The sequence below is a fragment of the Girardinichthys multiradiatus genome, chromosome 7 (assembly GCF_021462225.1).
Source record: "Girardinichthys multiradiatus isolate DD_20200921_A chromosome 7, DD_fGirMul_XY1, whole genome shotgun sequence".
Classification (NCBI taxonomy): Eukaryota; Metazoa; Chordata; class Actinopteri; order Cyprinodontiformes; family Goodeidae; genus Girardinichthys; species Girardinichthys multiradiatus.
Genome location: NC_061800.1, coordinates 5220016 through 5242059, shown reverse-complemented (window position 1 = coordinate 5242059; position 22044 = coordinate 5220016). Strand labels below are relative to the sequence as shown.

The following is a 22044-nucleotide window of genomic DNA, read 5'->3' as shown; positions in this document are numbered from 1 at the left end:
TAAGCAGAATGTTATGTAGATGTGTGTTGACTTTTTGACTGACCGTGGGCTTGTGCGGCTGAGCTGTGGGAGTAGCCGAGGGCCAGCAGAGCCGTCTCCACCAGCTGGGAGAAGAGAATATCTTTCCTGACCAGCACAAACTCAGCATGCTCCTCTCTTCCCTCACATCCGTCACTATGAAGCCCTCCATCCAACTGCTCCACCACACAGAAGACTGGAATCATAAGACCTGTTGAGGAAGACAACAAGTTAAAGACAAGGAAAGAGAACTTTTCCTTTAAAAGCCTGGCATTAAGTGACTATCATCCAGGCACAAATTGATCTTCTCAGACAGGAAACGTGGACCGCATTCACTGTCAGTAAAGCCTATGTTCACTTTAATATATTTTCTTTTGGGGTCTCTTTTTTGGGTATTGCAACACCTTAAATGTGCTGAAGTCAAACAGTTATGTAAAATAAGCAACGCACGGTTCTTTCTACAGTACACTGTTAAAAATGCACTACCCAGCTGCTTACCGGCCTATTAGATAGGTATTCATAAGAAAACTCCTCTTACAGATAGGCAAAGCCAATATACAAAAGAGCCACTGTGATAACGGCAGCTGCCTTCATTAGGACATTAATAACACTTATGATGCTATATGATAAACGTATTCTAACGCCCTCCTTGCATTTCAGATATTTTTCAAACCCATCACTGGTCTGCAGATGTACCAAAGTAAATCTAAATCAGACTATTCTTAGACCACCAATGGTGCAAGATACAGTTGGTCTATTTACACACAGTTGAATTCTATTTACTAATTAGGTGACCTGAAGACAGGTGCTGGCACTTCTTTTTATTAAGGGTTGTCAGACCCGGCCAGGGGTCTGTCTTCATGGAGTTTCCCTGTTCTCTCAGTGCATGCATGGGCTCTTTCCAGGTACTCTGGCTTCTTCCCACAGTCTGAAAACATGACTGTTAGGTTAGTTAGTCTCTCTAAATTGCTCTTAGGTGTAAATTGGGTGTGTGCATGATTGTTTGTTCTCTATGTCTCTGTGTTGCCCCGCGTTGGACTGGCGACCTGTCCAGGGTGTAGCCTGTCTCTCACCTGTAGACTGCTGGAGATAGGGACCAGCTTTCCCATGAATAAGCTGTTATAGAGAATGGATGGATTTTTTTTCTTCAACTTCACAAATATGCACTACTTTGTGTTGGTCTACCATATAAAACTCCAATAAATTACATTTGTTGTTGCAACTTGACACAAGATCAGATGGTTGAAGGGGTAGGATTACCTTTGGGAGACACAGAGATAACAGTGGAGAAGCCTGCTTGTTTCTCTTCTTGGGCTTGCTCTCGGTAGGAATCTAATTCCGAAAATTCCTTTTCTTGGCTCTCATGTTAATTCCTCTAGTCAATTCTAGACCTTTTTCTGACAACAGCCAATTATTTAAAGTCCCCTGAAGAAATGATGGACTGGAAGCATTAGGCAGCGTCCCAGCTCTAATAATACAGGGTTTGTGTTTTACCGTATGGCCAAACAAAACCACACACATGCACGTTTCTCACACGTCCACACTCACACACACACCTGTACACTCCCACACACACACCTCTACACACACACACACACACACACACACACACACCTCCTCCACACACCCCGATCCATCTCCTCCATTGTTTTAATCAGTCAATTCCGATATTTCTATTTCCTCCTCATTAATCACTCGGCTCCCAATCCTCCAGGCTCTCATGGAGTGAATTACACACTGGAGGACCGTGCCAATTGAAGTAAGTGAATTTCCTCCAACAGGGAATTATAACTGTCAACACGGAGTAGTTCGCTCCGACCAGCGTTCCTCTCCCTCCGTCTCTCTCTGTCTTCTCCAGCATCTTGTCACCGGATGATCTGGTTTGGATGATGTGATATTGCCTCAAAACTCTAATCCCTCTAATATGTTGGGGGATGAGTGAATGTAGATATTAAAGTAAGATATGTGTGTTTTGGCAGGTTCTGAGTGTTGCAGCATATTATAGTTGGTGTGTGAGCTTGTAAATCTGTGTGTGGGGGTGTTTGCATGCAGCTTTGTCATGCAAGCTTACATGTGTGCGTTTGGCCCCCATCCTTGCAGCAGCAGTGTGGTTTAGGGGCGACACATGGAGTTTCCTGTGTTCAAAGTCAGCCCGTCATTATTACAAGCCATGCTTCCTCTGAATGCAGGAAACCCCATCCTTTTCCGTCTCCCTCACAAGCCTTCCTCCATCCACACGTTTTCCTCTTCTTCTTCTTAACGTGTTATCATTCATTCTGTCATTTCCCCCTAATCAGACCTGACCCTCCTGCTGATTTGTTAACTCGTCGTAACCACAGATGGATTATCTTCACAAACTTTTCAAACCCACAGAAATGGTTTTGCTTTGCTCAAGAGAAAAAAGATCCAACATTGTAGGAATATTCCGACATAAATTTTAAAATATGTTAACATAAAAAGAACCACATAATGTCAAATAAATTGATCGACTTTTGTTATTGCGCTGCACATTTAAAACTGTGCTCTCTACAAGAGCTTTAGTCAGAATTTCCATTCTGTTGGATTTATAACACAGCTACAAAGGAAACCCTTCTGTCTCCTTTTTTCCAGGGTTTAGAGTCAACACTGCCAACAGACACTTAAATATTACATCTTTTCCTTTACTGGGGCATACTGCAGGATATGACCAGCAATTTCTGTGTTTTAATTTCATCCTAATGGGCAAACCTGGGTTGGGATGCTCTCATAGACCTTTGAAAACTCATTGTTTATTTTCTATTAGACCTTAACACCAACAGGACCATGGGCTGGATTGAAAAGCATTTTAACGTGCTAGAAGAACTTTAGAAACAAAATGTTAAAAATCAAATATTAAGACTTAAATAAAAATCATAATACATGTAGATGTGCATTATATAATGCAGGCACTAAACTCTACAATGTGCAAGTGTGTTTTATTTGCTTTGTGAGTATTGAAACTGTGTGAATTATATGATCTAAAGCACTCCACAACAAAGAAATGCTGAAATAGTGGACAGTGCTGAAGATGGTTGGGTTTGTTTTTATTCAGCAGTGTGGAAAATGTTTCTAGTTTTGGATGATACAGCATTGGGCAGCAAGTGGTGCAAATATGGAAGGTCAATGAGTTACGAGTATCCAAGAACCGCAATGACTGGTGGAGTCTAAGAAACACTCGTAAAATATTTAATAAGCACCAACCAGGTAAAACACCAGTTGGGCGATTTAGTTGGAACTAGATGATATTTTTTATATGTTTTCTATGGTGAAGTTACCAGTAGACAAATCCTGTCTTGCTGTTCAAAGCCAGCTAGCCTGCAGTCTAGCAACAGTAGGCAAGGGTTGGTTGGTGGCATCTTTTTAAAAGCAAGGTTTTTAAAAAGATGCAGTTTTAAAACATCAAATTATCATTTTGTAATACTTGACTAAGCCTGTAAAGAGTTGAACAGCAAAAGGGCATTTGGTAGATGTTTTTACTTTTCTGTTTTTATAAAAGCAATTAGAGTTCTGTTTCATATGTTTCTGATAATACTAAGATCCTGTAAAACCATGGCATTTTCACTCAAGGTTTATTTACCGTAAGAATCTCATGACCTATGCTTATGCAGACTGGTTTGTTTTTCTGTCTCTGTTTCAGGGAGGGTTATTTTCCAAGTTAAAAAGTGTAAAAATAAACCTGTCGTCTAGCATTTTCTTTCTTTGATTGTTTTACAGGATCCATATTGAATCATGCCACTAGATGCGAGTTATGTAGCTAACTGGTCACTGAGTCTCACTGTGACCACAATTTGGTTTGTTAATTTAATCCAACGATGACCCAACGAGCTTATAGGACTGAACCTGTGATCCATTTTTGAACGTCCCTGAACAATCGTGAAAAAGATCAAGTCTTTGCAAATGAAAACCTGTTGAATATCAAAGCCATGAGAAAGGTCATTAATGCTTCCAATAAGATATCTCTGCAGGTCTTTTCTTACTGAATACAGATAAAGCTAAACAATATGCTAAGTCATTTCTGTGGGACTGTTGTTGGATGGAGACAAGCTGACATCTCACATGCATATTGGTGAATAACTAATCTGTGTCTTTCTATTTTTCTGTTTTTAATGTTCTATATTTTACTTAAACGTGAACATTACCATAAAGGCCACTGAAAACATAAACAATTCATGCTTTTGTTCTGATCTGTAGCAATTTCTGTTTCAATGTAAAGATCGAGACATTTCTGCACAGACATGGCAACACAGACTTGTAGGCACAGACATGCACACAAGGAGGAAACAACTTTTATAGTTGATGCAGGGATCGATAACATAGAGTGACTTGTATAAATCTTGTTTATATGGAGCAATCTCTTCATTTGGTAAGCCTCTGTTATACAGTTCCCTCCTGACGTATAGATTAACAGCTCAAGGCTCGCATAGCAACACAGCATGGAACATGGAGCCAAACTTGGCCCATGTGACTCACAGCACAGCCAATGGCTGTCTTTGTGTTTGGAGTGAAACACTGTCAAAACCTTCCGGCAGACGGAAAGGATCTAAAAATCATCATACAGTGTTTGATTAGTTTATGACAGTTCTTCTTCATGTGTTTCACATTTCATTTTTTAGCAGGTAACTAACATCAAATATTTAATGCAAAAAACTAAAGTGCATTTTTTAACTGTTCTATCCAACTCCACATAGAGTAAATAAAAGTTGATTGCATTTCTCTGTGAGCTTTATTGTTACCTCCAAGTGGACGCGATGGGGCTCCATTGTGGCGAGTTCGTGGCCCTGTAGGGCTCCCGTTGAGCTCCAGGCGGCTCTTCTTTCCCGGCGGCGGGAGACCACTAAGGTCCGGGCTGCCTCCCCTCCGCTCAGGACTGCCCTGGGTGACAGGACTTTCCCCTCCTCGCTCCATCCTCCTCCACACCCCCAATGGAGCTCCAGTCAGAGAGAAAGAGTCTGAAGGGGTTAAGCATAAAATCGGAAGAATCAGGAATCCAGTGATTGAACATGTTCTGGACTTTTCTAGTCTTGATTTCATTCAAAAATACAACTCAGATTAAAGTGAAATCCCATCAGACAGTTTCATATCAGTTTTTTTAATGGCGTGGGAAAATATGAAAATTGATTTCAAGCTCATGGTGGCCACCACAGATTGTTTTTGGATATATTTATTTAATATTCCAAAGTAGAATATCATGGCATGGATGCCATATGTATCACAAACACGCTTCACTGCTATGAAGTGTCTGCAAACAGTGACCCAAAAATAACATTACTTATTCTCATGCTACACTTTGCAGGGGCTCCATCTTCACTGATGAAGATTCACTCGTCTCAGTATGCCAAATGCTTTGACTAGCTCTAACTGACAGCAGCCTAGCCTATTTTCTAATTAATTCAATGAATAATTATTCAACCACTTGGCAAGACAGTTTCAGGAGCATTGGCAATAATATCTATGGAAAAATAAATAAAATGAGATGGCAACACCAGCAAAAGTAACTTACTCTGTTCTGACACAGTAGAACAATGTTTATTTTACTCCCTTCATCCTATTATGGACACGCTATACAAGAAGACACACATATGTCATGTTTAAACCCTAATCATGTTTTTGGACATGCCAACATACATAGCAAAATAAGAAACAGTATGAGAGTGAAAGCATTTCTGCACATTGTGCGGCTGTTAGACCAAGTAATTTATGGCTGAAAGAAGCTCCAAACATTTCATAAATTTTTATCTTTGCTTAGCAGCTTGTTTGTGTCAGAGGAATAACAAATATTCCAAAACTATCAAAAAATACACACTAAATCAGTTTGGGAAGTGTATCTACCATTTCTGCAGGCTTTCTTCAGAAAAAGTAACACAGCTGTCACTTTGAGAAATGATGAATGCATTATTTTGTTAACATTTTCAGACTACTTTTTTGTAGTTTTATTTTTTCTTATTTTTGAGCATGTTTGGGCAAGGTAAGGATGATTCAAACAGAGTTTTAACATTCATCATTTATTTGCAGAAGATGCACCTACCTACCTATTACGTTTTACAATATATAATCTCTGTCACACACCCAGGCAAGCATTAGTGCAAATTACAAACAAAAACAAAACATCTCGTAAAGTTTTAGAAAATGTTTTGTGCTCCTTGAAATTATAAGGCTGATTGACCGGATATTAATTCAGTTCACTTTGCATATTTAGAGCCACTTCATACCCAAAAACTCAGCTCAGGGCAGTACAGAGTTCGATCCAGGTAAATGCAGCCTGGTTGGGTCCGAATATTTCCATCAAATATTTTTCATTCCCAATTGCAGCCCTATTGCATGGTGAATATCCTTCCCCCAGCTGTTCTGTCTAGTTATCAGAAGAAATCAAACTGTGAAATCTTACCAAGTTAATAACTCTGAATTCAACATTAACCATAAATAAAATGCTAATTTGCAAAGGTTCCCTAGCATAAAACTATCAAACTGTTTTGACTCAGTGGAAATAAACCAGTTCTTAATTATCAGCATATTACATTTAGGTTTTTTTTTCTGTTCCATCACACAGAACACTTAGCATCTTGTTGGTTGCAGCAACTAGAGAAATTCTACCTCAATAATATTATCTCCCTGAGGAGAACTTAACAGGGACTTTGCACTAAAATGGCCTGAATTTATATAGCGCCTTTCCAGTCATACAGACCGCTCAAAGCGCTTCACACTAGAGCCACATTCACCCAATTGCACTCACTAACGCTCACACATTCATACGCAGATCAATAGGCAACTTGAGGTTAAGTGCCTTGCCCAGGGGCACATCAACAAACAGCAGGAGGAAGCTGGAATCGAACCCACAACCTTCCGATTGCAAGACAACTACTCTTCCTACTGAGCCACAGTCGCACTAATAAGAGTTCATAGAGGCACGTCTGCTCTTTTTGTGTTTCTCTCTTGATTTTACATAGATTCATGAAATATTGTTTTTCCATGCTGTTTTGATGCTGTGCTGCCAGGGTTATCTCTGCTGTTTCGTCTTTCAGATTTTGATATCTTTAATGTGGAGTAACAAGGCTGATTTAGGAGTTTTTACATGGAGGCAGAGCTCCTTGGGCTTTTCTAAAACTATTGCCATGTATAAAGGCAGCTGAACACAGTGACCCAGCATTATGCATTTATTACATAACTCCAAAAAACAATGATCCCATGTATTCCAGTGACTTTTCATCTTTGCTCTAATTGTTCTGCATTTAACAAAATACATAAACCATTCAATAACAGAATTTTTAAACATGGATCTCACAGCACTTTAATGGGTCTCTATGAGCCCACCTCCAGCCGCTGAGGAAAGGGGTCCTTTGCTCTGGCTCAGCAAATAGTTGATACCAAGATAATAGCAATCTAACGGTGGTGGAGTCGGTGCTTTTAGCAATGAAAACAGAAGGAACTAATGCCAAGCAAAAACCTGCCCTGGTTTGGTACTGAAAAAATGTAGGCAGAAGAAAAACTTATCAGCAGTTTGTAATGGAACCCAGAACAACACAGAACAGCGGCTCCTGAACATTTCAGGTTCCGGCCCCCAGCTAACAGGGGAAGACATCAGTGACCTTGTATATCAGTTCAGCATACAAGTGTTGTAGGTAAGTCAGTTAAGCAGTGGTGTAGTGACACAAACAGCATCAACTACCAATTTGTTCCTTTAATAATGATATATTAATGAGATAATAATAATGAAAAATATTGTATGATTTATTACCATTTATAATAAATAATACCATAAAATCATAATGATGGTCATAACATATTAAATAATAAGGCGAATAGAATAAAATCAGCACAATTCTAATTTTTTTAAGAATTATAACATTAATATGTTTTTTTACTTTGATTTCTGACAAGAACCTAAAGCCTCAAACATGCTCATTTCTAACCCCTAATAGGGCAGCAACTCTGCAAACTGATGTAGAATATTTTCTAAAAACTAAGAAAATCCTTTTCATAAATCCCAAACTGATTAACTTTTTTTTATTTCCATTAAATTATTTCTTCTCTTATAACTTCGTTTTCTGCAGCAGCATTACAGGGACTTCATAACTATTCATCCCCTTCAAACTTTTTCATGTTTTGTCATGTTAAAAACCACAAATGTTCTTGGGATTTTATATGATAAATCAACACATGTAGATCACAACTATGAAGTAGACTTTTAGAATTCCGATTATGTTCTACAGTATGACAATATGTCTAGCAAGCCCCTTGCTGTAAACTGTCCCAGGGAACCTGCAGAACTGTACTCCAGGAAAAGTCAGCCAAAAGTCTAATGTGTGTAATGTCATTAGCAGCCCTGCCAGGCCTGACTGGTAGCTTGTGCCAGCAAACTGGAGCCAAATGGGCAGCTGCTGTTCAAACAAAAGCCCCTCTGCAATATCTGAAAAAAGGGCGGAAGCTGTGGGACCAAGTCACCATATTCTCAAGAAAGTATCAGGTCCTTCTACTCAACTGCCGAGTCAAACTCCAAATAAAAACGTACAATTCAAAAAATCGAGTTCAAACTCAACATTTTCGAGTCAAAGTTTTAGTCTCAAATCCTACATTTTGAATATTAAATATGCTGTAAATCAACCACATATGCAATTTTTGGCAGGTTCCAAAAATGATTTACATGACTCTGAAGGTGTACTTTTTGCCAGATCAAGCGGTCCTGAAATCAGAAACCAGGACTGAAAAATATCATCAAACAAGGGCTTGAATGATTTGTTTTTTAAAATACTGTTTGTATGAAAATCAAGACTGAAATTTTGGACCACTAAAAGGAAAAACAGTTTGTATTACAATTTAACATACTGTGTATTATATTATAAAACAAAACTCATATAACCACTTGTTTTCTCTGTTGTTTTCATTACTGGTTTCTGATAATAAAATGTAACTTTCCAAACAAGCACTGACCATCTCACAGTATGACAGCACAAGGAATTTTGCGTTTTTTTGCACTCTCTTATTGAAACATTGCCTTTTTGTTACCTTAAATTGAAACCAAACGTTCATAGCTACATGCTTTTTTTTTATTTACATAGAAATATAACATAGACAAAACAAGTTAAGAGTGTCACTTCGTACAGGGTAACTTGTGAAAATTGGCAAAATCTGTGGATTTTGAGTGAGAACACAATTTAACTAGCAAACTAAGAATTGTTTTGCTGTTTCCAGTTCTCTTCCTCCCTATTCTCCTCATTTGTCCATCTACCTTCCACACACACATATTCTGCCACAACAGCCGAGTTGAAAAACACCACAGAAAAGTAAACAAACTCATGGTCTTAGAGGCACTTGGAGCCTGGGGAAAATGTCAAAATGAACAATAAATAAAAGACATTAGCTCTGGCATGATTAAAAAGTGTGGGATGCCAAAGAGGCCAAATATGTGGGCGGCAGAGTTTAATAAAAAAAAAAAAAAAGTTCAAAGAGCTGAGCTGAGCAAGGGAGCAAAAGGTTTAAATGTGACTACAGTGGAGGCTCTAATTCACAATATGAGGCTCCCAGAGAAAAAGGGGAGGCTCACCAAATAAATCCAACCGCTGACAATGTTGTAGCTGCAATAAAGAGCAGCTAAATACGATAGCATGTCAGGGGAAACTGTTAATTCTCCTGGAGGCTCACGCTCATATTGTAACTGATTTAATGCCCCGATCCAGCCTCTTATTTTCAAATAATCCTCCAAAGAATCCGACGATATCAGCAGCAGGTCCAGTCCTGCTTCAGCTGCTGATGATAGCCATCAGAACCAGGCTTTGTTGACATCTTCTCATCTCGCCTGGAACACTAACACACACACCCACCTATTCCTAGCATCTACTTCATCTCTACGCACATCCTGCTTCTATTACACTTCATGTGGTATTTGATCCAGAAGATATCAAGCAGCATTTTTTGTTGATGTTGTTTTTGGGGGCAAATCTAAGAGATAAGACGCTCCGCCTGAATGTGAGCAAATGTCAGGAGGTCAGAAGACTTCAATTCTTGAGATTGAGAAGAAACATGATCAAAAGAAATTTAGAAAAACGGTCACTGCATTAGATTTCTATATAGGGTTAGGGAATCTACACACCATCCCGGCTGTATCCCAGGCCTGCTGCAGTGACCACTGGCACCACAGACACACTGACTTTCTACAACTTCTGTCATTCTTCTTTGAGTCCTTGGTATATCTCTGCTTCTTGTGCTTCCACCTTCACAGACAACACCTTGTTGTCACATTGGACAGCATTACAGGTCGTATTTTAGGTTTGCATGAGGCCAGGCGGTCTTCGTGGCAAGTACCTGGAATGTGAGTCGCACAGATAAACTGTGGCTTGTCAAACAATTCATATTCAACTTTCTCACATTTTGTCATGTTTCAGCCACAAACGTTAGTGATATTTATTGTGATTTTGGGCGGCAGACCAACAAAAAGTATAGCCTCATTGTGAAGTAGAAGAAAATGATACATACTTTTTATTTTTCAGATCTATTAAGGTGTGCTGTGTGTCAGCATTCCGCCCACCAGTGTCAATACTTTGTAGAACCACCTTTGGCTGCAGTTACAGTAAGTCTTCTGGGGGTTGTCTCTCTTTGCAAAAGAGCTCAAGCTCATTCAAACTGGATGGAGACCATCTGTGAATATCAATGTTTAACTCTTGCCACATACTGATAGTTGGATTTAGCTCTGGACTTTAACTAGGCCATTCCAACACATGAACATGTGATCTAAACCACTGAATGGTAGCTGTTTAGGGAAAGTTTAGGCTGTTCAGTTTGACAATGAGTTGCAGCCTCAGTCTCAAGTCTTTAGCAGAATCTGAAAGGTTCATCTTGCCATCCACTCTGATCACCTGAACAGTCCCTGCTGAAGAAAAGCATAATGTTGCCATCACTGCTACTGTTTCTTGATGAAGATGCTTTTTTCAAGGCAGAGATGTTCACAAATTATTTTTCCTAGGTCCAAGTCAAGTATTTAACAACCCACCGTTTAAGAACCTCAGTGGCTAACAAACGAAGCATATCATTTAACAGAAACATATGCACAAGCAGCACATCAGCTGTCAGACCTGAAGTCTTTAGGTTATACACTGGCCCACTGTCACTCCTGATTACATGATTTAAAGAATCTCTTGCTAAAAGTTCTATTACATTTTAAATCATATCAGCTATTTGCACACACAAATACATAGATCGTTATACACGTTAGATAAGCATCAGCCAGACCAGAGCCCCTTTTACTCATCATCCAAACCGTACCATTTCTTCTGAGTGTTCTACTTAGTGATTATTATCAAAAGAGAAATGAAATATTGTCAGATGGTCTTCGGGGGTAATGATAAATGACAGAGACTTTGAAAAGTTGTTGACTGATCATCTGGATTTGTAAAGAATGTTTTACACTTTGTTAGTTTTCACAACATATTAAATAACCTCTGTTGCCTGTTTACATGTAACAAGACCCATTGATGTGCATAATAATGTTTCAGTAAGGCCTAAAAAGGATCTGGGTATTTTTAGGTAAACTACAAACAGACAAACTGTAACCTTGTTATCAGCTCTGTTGTGTATTGTTATTATTATTAGAGCACCATTTTGGTTCTTCCTGATCCCTGCAGCAAAGGTCCAGGCAATTTTCATTTGTATGAGTAAAGGAGCAAGAAAAATGAAGATGTGTTTATTTAAACAAACAAAATGTGATAAAATGACTTTCCATTGTTTTAAACGTTTTAAGTTCAGGAGGAAGACTAATACTGACGCTGATTTAGGAATTTATGATGTATACTTTAAATCTGTCTTTGAGTCTGTTGTCCTGAGTTACAGCTGAAGTTTTTACGATTTTAATCCATGCAGATTTTCAGTTTTTACAAACTGATAAGTGAAACAAACTCTTAGACCATATGTTTATGTTTTTACCTCCACAATCCAGATCTGTGGTGTGCAAAGAGGAAACAATTACTTATGTGCATTCTGTTTACGTTGGAAAGTTTGTTGAGTCCAGCAGGGGGCAGTATAACTTTCAGCTGATGTAGAGATGGACTGCTCAGTTTCAGTGTGGACAGATTTATTTATTTTTACATTTATTTTGATCAGTCTGACAACTTTGGCTGCTTGTTGCAAACACTTGAGTCAATGCATCAGCAATGCATCAGGTTTGTTCAAAAACACTGTTCTGAGAAGTGACAAACCTTTCTGCATTTTGGTATTTTGATTAAATGAATTCCATTATTCAGACAATATTTTAGCTCACATGTTCACATGCAAATAGAAACTGCCAGAGAGCATGTGTGGAGAAGAGGCCAGAACTGCTTTTAATTGGAAAATATTCAGTGATTTGTGAGAACTTCTTAAGAAATAGAACAGACATGTTACTTACTATTATACTGCTTAATGTTTTTTTTTTTTTGTTGGAAACCTTTTTGCTCTTATTTTGAAAAACAAAAATACTCTCCACAGACTAATTAATAAAGGTTTTATGATGCTTAACTAGATTATTGTTAAAAAGATTTCCCTCCCTAATGTGTGTCTATAGTGTACAGTATTTGTTTTTATTTTTACAGTTAATAAAATTGTGATTTTTCTTCTTCCCATCCATTATAAGTGTGCAGTCTTCTCTTTTCATGCTTAATGTTAGTCTGCTCTATCCATTGCAAAACCAGTTTTGATGTGTGATTGGGATAATTGTCCTTTGGAACACCCTAATGGCTCCACAGTTACAACCATCAATCATAAGTTTCAGCTGTCTGATCCAAACTGTCACCTGCAGATGAAAGGAAATTGGTAAGGATCTGCAGGAACAACTCAAGAACCTCAAAGATTCTAGCCTGGCATGAACTGAAAGCTGCCAGCTCATGCCAGTTCTTGCCATTTCATGCCAGTTCATCCCAGTTTATGCCTGGCATTAACACCAGTGTCTCTTTTCACAGTAAAGTTAGTCAAATTAAATTAAATGGACTGAGATGGGACTGACTGATGATGAAGAAGGCCTCTGCTCCAAAACAGACAGGTTAAAGCTTGGCTGAAATCTGTCACTGCCCATATGGACAAGCCAAATACCTTCTGGGAAACAGTCTTATGATCAGACGAGACAGAGCATTTTGGTCACCAATGACAAGAACAAAGACTGTACAAGTGAAAAAAAAAAGGTTCATCTGTGAAGAATGGTGTGGTGGTATAATGCTGCGGGGCTGTTTCCTTGGTTATTGGTATTGCACAGAGCGGATAGAATAATAAAAAAAAAGAAATTCCTTCAAATCTTTCAGCTTCACCCCAAATCAATAACTAGATGGTTGAAACATGAACACTGTTGGGGTTCTAACAGGAAAACGATGTCATTTTATTAGCTCTCTAATAGATAAAGCAGGAGAAAATTAATCTTCTGGAACATCTGGAACCACATTGAAAATCTGTGGACAATACTCAACAGCCCGGCCAAGAAAAGAAACAATTTAAATTAACTTTACCAGTTGTATGTCTAAGAGTGGTCAAAAGATCATCAAGAAAGACACATTAAGGTTGTGAGTGGCTACAGAAACTATTTGCTAAGGGAAATTATCCAAATACTAATGGGGATGTTAGGATATATTTGAGCCTGTATGTGTAATTTTGTTAATGTGTGGTTTAGAGAAATTATCTGTAATTTTAACCTTATTTATCCAATTCTTGTTTATAAAATTCAATAAAGCAATTTGTTGTGAAATCATTCCAATGTGAAAAAAGAATCTTTCAATTAAATATCAGAATCCTCAAATTATCGTGGCATTCATGCTCAGGATGAGTGGATGAACACGTCTAACTGCTGCTAAGGCTTTCATAATATTTGATACAGTAACTAATAGCACTTCACTGTGAGAAAAAGCAAATCTATTTCATGTGTTTTCCTATTCCTTTACAAAGATGTTTTAGTGGTTCTCAAAATGGAAACCTAACTCTGGGAGCTGAGTGTGAGGGAATATGGCATAAACATAACATTTTTCACACTGATAAATGCCATCTGTTTTATCTATTATTGGTGTGTTGAGCAATAATGACGCATTGTTCTGGAGACTGTACCCAAAGACTGGTGGATGGTATGTGGTGCATCACATGTAAACACACCACACTGCTATTAAAACAGTGCATTTGACAACAGGGCTCAGATACTCAGATGGCTATCATGTCCGTAATAATCATAAGGTGTGTGATAGTGAGGGGAGTTAATAAACAGGCGATAAGTGGAGCTGTTTAACGTCTTTTGTGGAGACCGTGCGTAATATGGGTTTGATAAGGAAGGGGTCACAGCATTTTATTGCTCCTGAAGGGGCTGTCAGGCAGAGCCGGCCTGAGCAACAATCAAACTTTACAAATGCTTTGTTCCTCCTGCTGGACAGAGGTGAACCTCACTTTAAAAGATATGAACTATCCGTCTAATAAGAGTAATTAGTTTAACCACTGTGGCTGTTACTAGGAAGCAGCCATATTTGTCTTTTTTGTAAGCAAGGAAAACATCTAGCAACCTTTTTATGGGTATGCAGCGCGCAGCAACATGTGGGGGATGGGCAGCGCAGCCCTCTCCGGTTACACTGACACTTTCTCTCACATCTCTTTAAAAGGACTGGAAATGATACCGTAGAATTCTTCAAACCCTGGTATAGTTTGACTTTAGTAACCGGTCCATGCCTTGTTGCAAGTGAATAAAACATCAGACTGCACTCATCCTCCCTGACTTTGCCAACTGTGTAATAATTGCTTTTGACTTAGCTGGAAATGAGACCCCAAATAAAAGTCTGCTTAAGGCCCCATACAGCTACCAGGACTTTGTTTTGTTGTAGTGTTCCAGCAGAATGAGACTGTGTCCTCAGGTGGAGCTTTTCTGCCTGTGGATCGCCCATTCAGTTCACTTCTTGTGTTTCCATGAGAAGCACTGACACACCAAGAGCCGAAAATGGGATATGTAAAACAAAATGTGGACACACCAAAAGACAAATCAACAAACACACCTATAAAATATATGTTCTGCTCAGAGGCATAAACACACACACTCAGGCGACATATAATTCACGGACAGCCTAAACTCCGTCCTTTGAGCTCTGCTCACTGTTTTCCCAAGTTTATGAGAAAAACTCTTCTCTGATGGGACCAAATCGTCAAAATACAGCTAAAAACAGACCAATCAGAAGGTCCCCTCTCAAAGACAGCCTCAAGGCAGTCCCGCTGTGAAGCATACAGGAAGCAAAGGCCAGAACACGCTCCAGCACACAGACACACACACACACACACCTTGCGCTGACACCCATTAAGGAGAAGTTGGGCCCTTTTGCAGGTATAAAACTAATGAAAGTTTGAGAAAAACTGACCTCTGACCCCCACTCCCCAGAGCTAAACACCTCCACGCCTCTCCAGCTGCCCCGTCTTGCTAACGGTCTCTCCTGCTGTCCTCATGCAAACCAGGCAGAGACGGAGCGTTATTAGCGCTGATAGCGGGGGAGGGGGAGGCGTCACCTCTAGGGAAATGTCCTGAGATACGGCCTCTCTTCCCTGTTCTACATCAGGTTTTATAGCGGGGCTATCAGACTATTGGTTAATGCGTGGCTTGCAGCACAGATAAAACAATGGCACCGATATTAAGAGTCCTGCTGTCTGATGAGCATGCGTGCAGGGCGTGCACGTGTACACAAGGAGCCGGCAAAGTATTCAAGGAGAACAGACAACTGCAGCCCCCCCCCCACCACCACCACCTTTCTAGTAAAGTCAGTGTCATGATTTGAATAATTCCAGCATGCAGAGGGACCAGAGGGACACTCAAACTTTGACTGTTTCACTTTTAACAGAAATATTTCTGTTAATTGACTTCTCTGGCAGCAAGAATTATCCTTAACACTCAAAACTTTTATTTTCCCTCCTAAATGTTTAGACTCATCTAGACAAGGAGAAAGAAAGGGATGCACAAAACAAAATGGATTGCACCAACATCAGGAGATACTGCATTTAATTTGGTTTAACTAGAACACAGAATCCTGAACATAACATTTTTCCTGGGCTTTGGATCTGGTTTACCAACTTATATAGAAAGGAACTGGTGTGTTTCTGGGGTATGCATGACATTTATTTCTACACATGCACCAAAAGACAGGACTGTTCTTTAAAGGCTCAAAGCAACACGTTGCTCAGCAAGAAGAATGATTTTATTTGACCTGCTGAAATTGGAAGGAAACACTGCTGTTAAACTGCTGTAGAATTTGCTGTTCAAGGCTTTCTGATGTGAAACTGTGTCTGTGAGAAGACCAGGGGAGAAACGCTTAAGGCTCTCATGTAAACACCTTGTTTGATAAGGTGAAAATAAAAGCGAGCGAGCGTGCGTGACCTCGACCTTCCGGCCCGAGGATACACACATGGCCTTGAACACACCAATCAGCACATGATCTCACATGTGTCACACCACAAATGCATACAGACACATACACACACACACAGAGGGTGCAAATTATATAAACTCAACAATGGGAGGGGTCGACTTTTTTAAAGAGGTGAATGCAGACCTAAACAACCCAGCTTCAGTAAAATTAATTCTTACAGTCTTTCCAGTTGTTCCTTTTGTCACATAAAAAGCACTGACGTCAGACTGGGTATGTAATGATTGGAATTAGGATCTATGAGAAAATATATTACAGTTATCAGTATCATCACAGTTTTGTTTAAATGTGTTGTTGTTTAAAACAGGTAATTCTCTAAGAGTTATTAATAGTAATAGTTGATTAGTATTATATTACATATTAACTTATTTGACATGTGCCCAGTATTAAGCAATGTCACGGTGAATATCTTTGGCGTAGTCTGATACAAATGCTCCTGTTTAAAAGACCACCTCAGACGCTGCCTTCAACAGTCATCACATTTGGTTTTAATGGTAATTTCCATTTTAATGCTGTTTTACTAATAGTAGATCATTTGTCGTAGTAATCATTAAAACGAAGAATATTTCATCCCTGAGTCAAACATCACCTACAAACTGTTCTGGTGCTGAAAACTGGGCCTTCTACATACAACAGGAGCAGATCAGTGTCCCACCTCCAACCATTACCAGCGAGCTGACAGAGAGGGAAACACTTCTAGACAACATATCGAATCACAATATCAGTATGAACAATACTGCAATCAAAAAGGACTGCTTGGATGCAATATTTAGTCAGCAACACGATCACTAAAACCAAGACAATCTGGATTAATTTCTGTCAGTTCTGTCACCACAATATTTAATAATTAAATCACAATTTCATGTTTCCTGCCCAATATTTTTGCTTGCCAGCTGTAAACATATGATTAATTACAGTTGGGGGAAAATCATATTTCAACTTTCTCCTCAGCTACATGAAAAATAAGAAGATAAATTGCTTCTTTTATAAAATATTATGAACATATTATATAACATGAAAATATTTTGAACAATAATAAAAAAACAGACATAAAAATGGTCAAAAACTCCATGTTTAGTTTCCCATCTTTTCCAGTTATTCCAGCATTTCCAGTTTCAGTGTTTAGGTAGTGGAGGTCTTAAAGGCTAATTGTTTTATATGGATGGAGCAGAGAACTTCAACTGGCACAACAACAGATAGTAAAACAGCAGAGATTCTCACACAGAAGGATCAGAATATAAAAGCAGACATGAAATGATTATAACTGTAAAATCTTTCGCTTGACACAGAATTAATTTTAATCAGAACTTACAAACTTAAGCCTTGAAGTAGATATCTTAAATTGTTAGGAAAGAGCTCAGTAGATCTGCTCGTCACTCGTGTGGATTAAGTAAAACCTTCATGGAACATGGAGTCTGTTCTCAGCTAGTTTTGTGACCTTAATAAAAGCTGCATATTTAAAGTCCTGTTAATTCCTTAAATTCACACAATTTCATTGCTCATCCATGGAATAATGCTAAAGAATTTCCAAAACATATCACAGCTTTAGAATCATGTTTGAAGGACAAACTGCTTCAGTTGAGATGCTTTACTAAACATATCGTCTCCATCTAAACATTTGATTAAAAATGTGTTTTTAAAAGGAAAAGCAACTTTAAACTTAATTCCTGCGTACATACATGTGTACTGTAAAACTAGATTTTGGAGGGTATTAAATATTGCTAATACTAATACATTTATTTCAGTTTGAATAAAGCTTATTAGTTTGTAATAGTCAAGTTAAATAATAAATAACATTTTGATTTTGGCAGGAAAAACAAGTAGGTTTAATCCTAACTTAGATGACGGTTTGTTTTTCTCATGTGCGGGGTCCAGTGGAGAACAGAAAGGTTTTATGTTCAGATGGCTTTCTGTTATGAATGACCGTATCAGCACAGTTTGGATCCAGCTTCAGCTATAGTTTAGCAGCAGCAGTAACGCTTAAGTCAAACATGCTAAGCATAGCTTCGTTCCTATGAGGCAGTCCCTGCCAGTGACCAGTACATCTTAGCCATGTCTGTCTGGGAAAGGTTTACTCCTTGTTAGAATACAGTTAGAAATGTTTTACTAACGTTGAATACATTAATCACAAACCAATTCTGTTTGTTTTTATCGTGGGGGATAAACCACATGAGCTAAGTCATCTTAAAAATGAGCTAAATTTAACTAATTGTGATGAGTAACTAGATTTTAAAAATTGGTTGGAGATAAACGTATTTATTTATGTATATTTTAACGGTTAAACTGACAGCAATTCAAACAATTGGTTTTTATTAGTCGGGGGCATATGTCAAACTTTCCCATTTAGAGGCAGCACCTTAAGCTTTGACTGGACGTTATTGAAGGATGAATAATTCATGCGGGAATAAAAAAGTGTGACAACCAGCCCCGGAATTACAACGAGTCTGATCCAGGAATGGATGTGTGTGTACCTGGACGTTTTAAAATCTATTTCGGAATTGTATTCATTTGGGGAATCATTTGCACAGCCAGTAATTCCAGGAACTAACAGACTGGCCCTGAGTAAAAGCAGAGGGTGCATCGCTGATGTTCTGCACCAACAGTAACAGCTGCCTTCATATGGAGAAATAAAAGGAAGTCATTGTGATTTGTCGTGGCTGCAGAAATCTGGGCTCATAATGGCGATCATAAAGCAAAATGAGTCAGATCAGGCTTGTTAAAGTCGGCTACATGTGAGCAGGGCCGATCTGACCCTCACACACACGCAAGACCTTCACAGTCCAGTCGGTGCCAAAAAGAAGCCAAAGCCTGCCACTGTTCTTCTGGACGCTTTGCCTGCGCCATTATAAGCCAGGAAAGTTGGACCGACGCCTCCCATCACACCGACCGAGACCAATCTGGTTCTCCACGCGGTTATGGAATTTAGCTTTTGACACCAAGCAGACAAAACCCGTAAGAGAGAAATTAAAACATTTACAGAAATCCTGCCTCATGACAGGGACATAGTTATAGAATAATTTAATGCGCTTCTAAAGAAATAATGCGCAACAATTCGTCTTATGATTCAGCTTTGCCTGCTGCCGGTGCGAAAAAGCTCCCCTTTAAATATCACCTGTGTGAGAGCATCGAAATCTCAAAGAAGCACAAAGAGAAATATGCGGCTGAAAGAAGCGTAAAAAACGCATCTTAATTTCTCTCTAACGCAAATAACATCTGAGCTTTACGCAAACATATAAATAAATAAAAGGCTAAAATGCAAACATATTGAGCGGAGACGATTTTATAAATTAAAGTTTTGCGTTGAGCAGAGGGACAGAGGATTGCTCCTGACAGGACGGTCTGCAGCAGGACTGCTTCTCATGTGTGGCCTTCCAGCCTCACACTCCGCCGCCTCGTTTCCACAATCCTCCTCTTTTTGTTTTAGTTTTGTTTTTGTTTTTTTAGCCTGAACGCACCGCAGCTCATGAAGCAGTCCGAATAAGGCCTGTATCTTTGCTGTTTCCTGCAAAATATTCGGTATATTTAGCTCAGTTTCCAATGTTGATCCAATGAAAAGGGACAAAATGATACAAAAACCTGCGCAAAGTAATCATTGACTCCTCTCGCAGTAATTGGTCATTAATTGTTTTTCTTGCGGAAGTTAAAAAGTGACAAAGTGACGCATTTTAAAATGGATTGTAATTTAATCCGTCACCAGTGTTAAAGTATTATAAATTACATATATTTTATATATATATATATATATATATATATATATATATATATATATATACATATATTTTATATATATATGTATATATATATAAATGTTATATATATATATACATTTTATATCTAGATGTTATATATATATATATATATATATATATATATATATACATATATTTTATATATATATGTATATATATATAAATGTTATATATATATATATATAATATATATATATATATATATATATATATATATATATACATTTTTTATCTAAATGTTATATATATATATATAACATTTAGATATAAAATGTATATATATATATATATATTAATGACAATTCTATGAGATATGATAAAAACTTTTAACTAAAATGAAGGGTTGAACCGAGGTATTGAATGAGATAATCGAAGTCGGTTCAAGTTTCCAGTTTAAATGACGGTAAATCAAACCCATAAATAACAGGAAGTTTAAACTATAAGTTTTACTAAGGATTCAGGTTTTTAATAATAGCAGCAGTGAGTCTAATTGGAATTAAGTCTAATTTTTGCTCTCTTTATTTAGTCACCTTTACTACCAGGTGTCCTCAAACGTTCTGTGTATGTGTGTGAAAGTGTGTGAAAGTGTGTGAGTGTATTCTGCACTCACTGTTTACGGCGTGTCTGTAGCGCTGCTGCCCGCCGAAGAGGCTCTGTCCATTGATCAGCAGTAGTGAATCCAGGGCTGGACCTTGGTTCGGGTCCGGGTCCTGCAGTTGTCGAACCAGATCTGAACTCGGAGCAGAAGATCCGGAGTGAAAGAAAAAGTTGGCTTCTCGGCTTGTGCGGATTGTGCGCAAAGCAGCGCGGTGTGTGCAAAGTGGCGTGTTGGCCGGAGGATGAGTGTTCAAAAGCAGCTGCCGGGGTGGTCTGCGGATCGGACTGTGCGTTCTGGATGTTTTCTATTACTTTTTTTTTCCTCCCGCCGTCCCTCTCTGCGTCTCCAGGGTGCTCTTGACTGGGTTCACGTCTTCATCCTCGAAAAGAAAGACAGAAACAGACAGAAGGCGCAAAAAGGAGGAAAAGAACGCGGTCAATCCGACATGAAGAACACAACCCAAACCTGAGCGAAAAGTAAAAAACAGCAGCGTCTGAGTTCCAGCTGTGCAGCGGCGCAGAGGAGCGCTTTCTAATCATACTGTCACGTTCAATCGTCCCTGCGCTGACGGCTGCACAGACTGAGAGAGGGAGGAGAGAGGGGAGGAGAGACGGGCAGAGGGAGGGAAGGAGCCAATAGGAGCCACGGCTGGGTTCAATGGGCCGGATCTCTACTGGAAGTGACCAGAGGAACTCTGCTGATCCGGATCAGCAGAGGGTCGTGACCCGCGGGACATCCTGCGCCGCAGACTCAGCCCAAAGCATAATCGAACTATGCTGCTTATGGCCTGCCGGTCAACAGGGGGCCCTCAAGAGCACTTGTGCTCTCACACAGGTTATAGATCTCAAAACTTGAAATTCAGAGTAGTACTAGTGTTTTATTTACTCCTTAAAAAGAGAATAAATCACCTTTGGAGAAAATCCGGTCTGACTACAGTCTGAAGTACAGAGTTTCAATGCAGAATCAGTGGAGTCAGGACACAGGGGCCTGTTGTCATGCATTCAGTAATTATACTGCATGTGCCCATGATATGGAACGCAGAGGAAATGCCTACAACCCCATCATTAACCTATGACTATTAACATAACTATTGTACTATAAACAATTTCCTGCGTGTGATCATTTCAATCTTACATAAAATAACAAATTCAATTTTAAAGAATTTGAAATTGTTTTAATTTTGACATCTATTTTCTTTGAGAGAGGTCAAATGATCTTAGGGTCCCCCTACTGGCCCGGGGGACCATTGCATCCCCTCAGTTTGCTTACCCTTTGG

At 38.9% G+C, this 22044-nt stretch overlaps 1 protein-coding gene across 1 annotated transcript in view; it reads right to left on the bottom strand.

Moving 5' to 3' along the window:
• The window catches only part of satb2 (SATB homeobox 2), a 62851-nt gene extending 41525 nt beyond the window's left edge, over nucleotides 1-21326 (bottom strand). The window contains exons 1-3 of the mRNA XM_047371638.1: nucleotides 20781-21326; nucleotides 4770-4985; nucleotides 44-229 (exon numbers count right to left, since the gene is read on the bottom strand). Coding sequence (XP_047227594.1) covers nucleotides 44-229; nucleotides 4770-4941 — 358 coding nt within the window. The 5' untranslated portion in view covers nucleotides 4942-4985; nucleotides 20781-21326. The remainder of the gene's footprint in view (nucleotides 1-43; nucleotides 230-4769; nucleotides 4986-20780) is intronic.
• Between the last annotated feature and the right edge of the window lie 718 nt (nucleotides 21327-22044).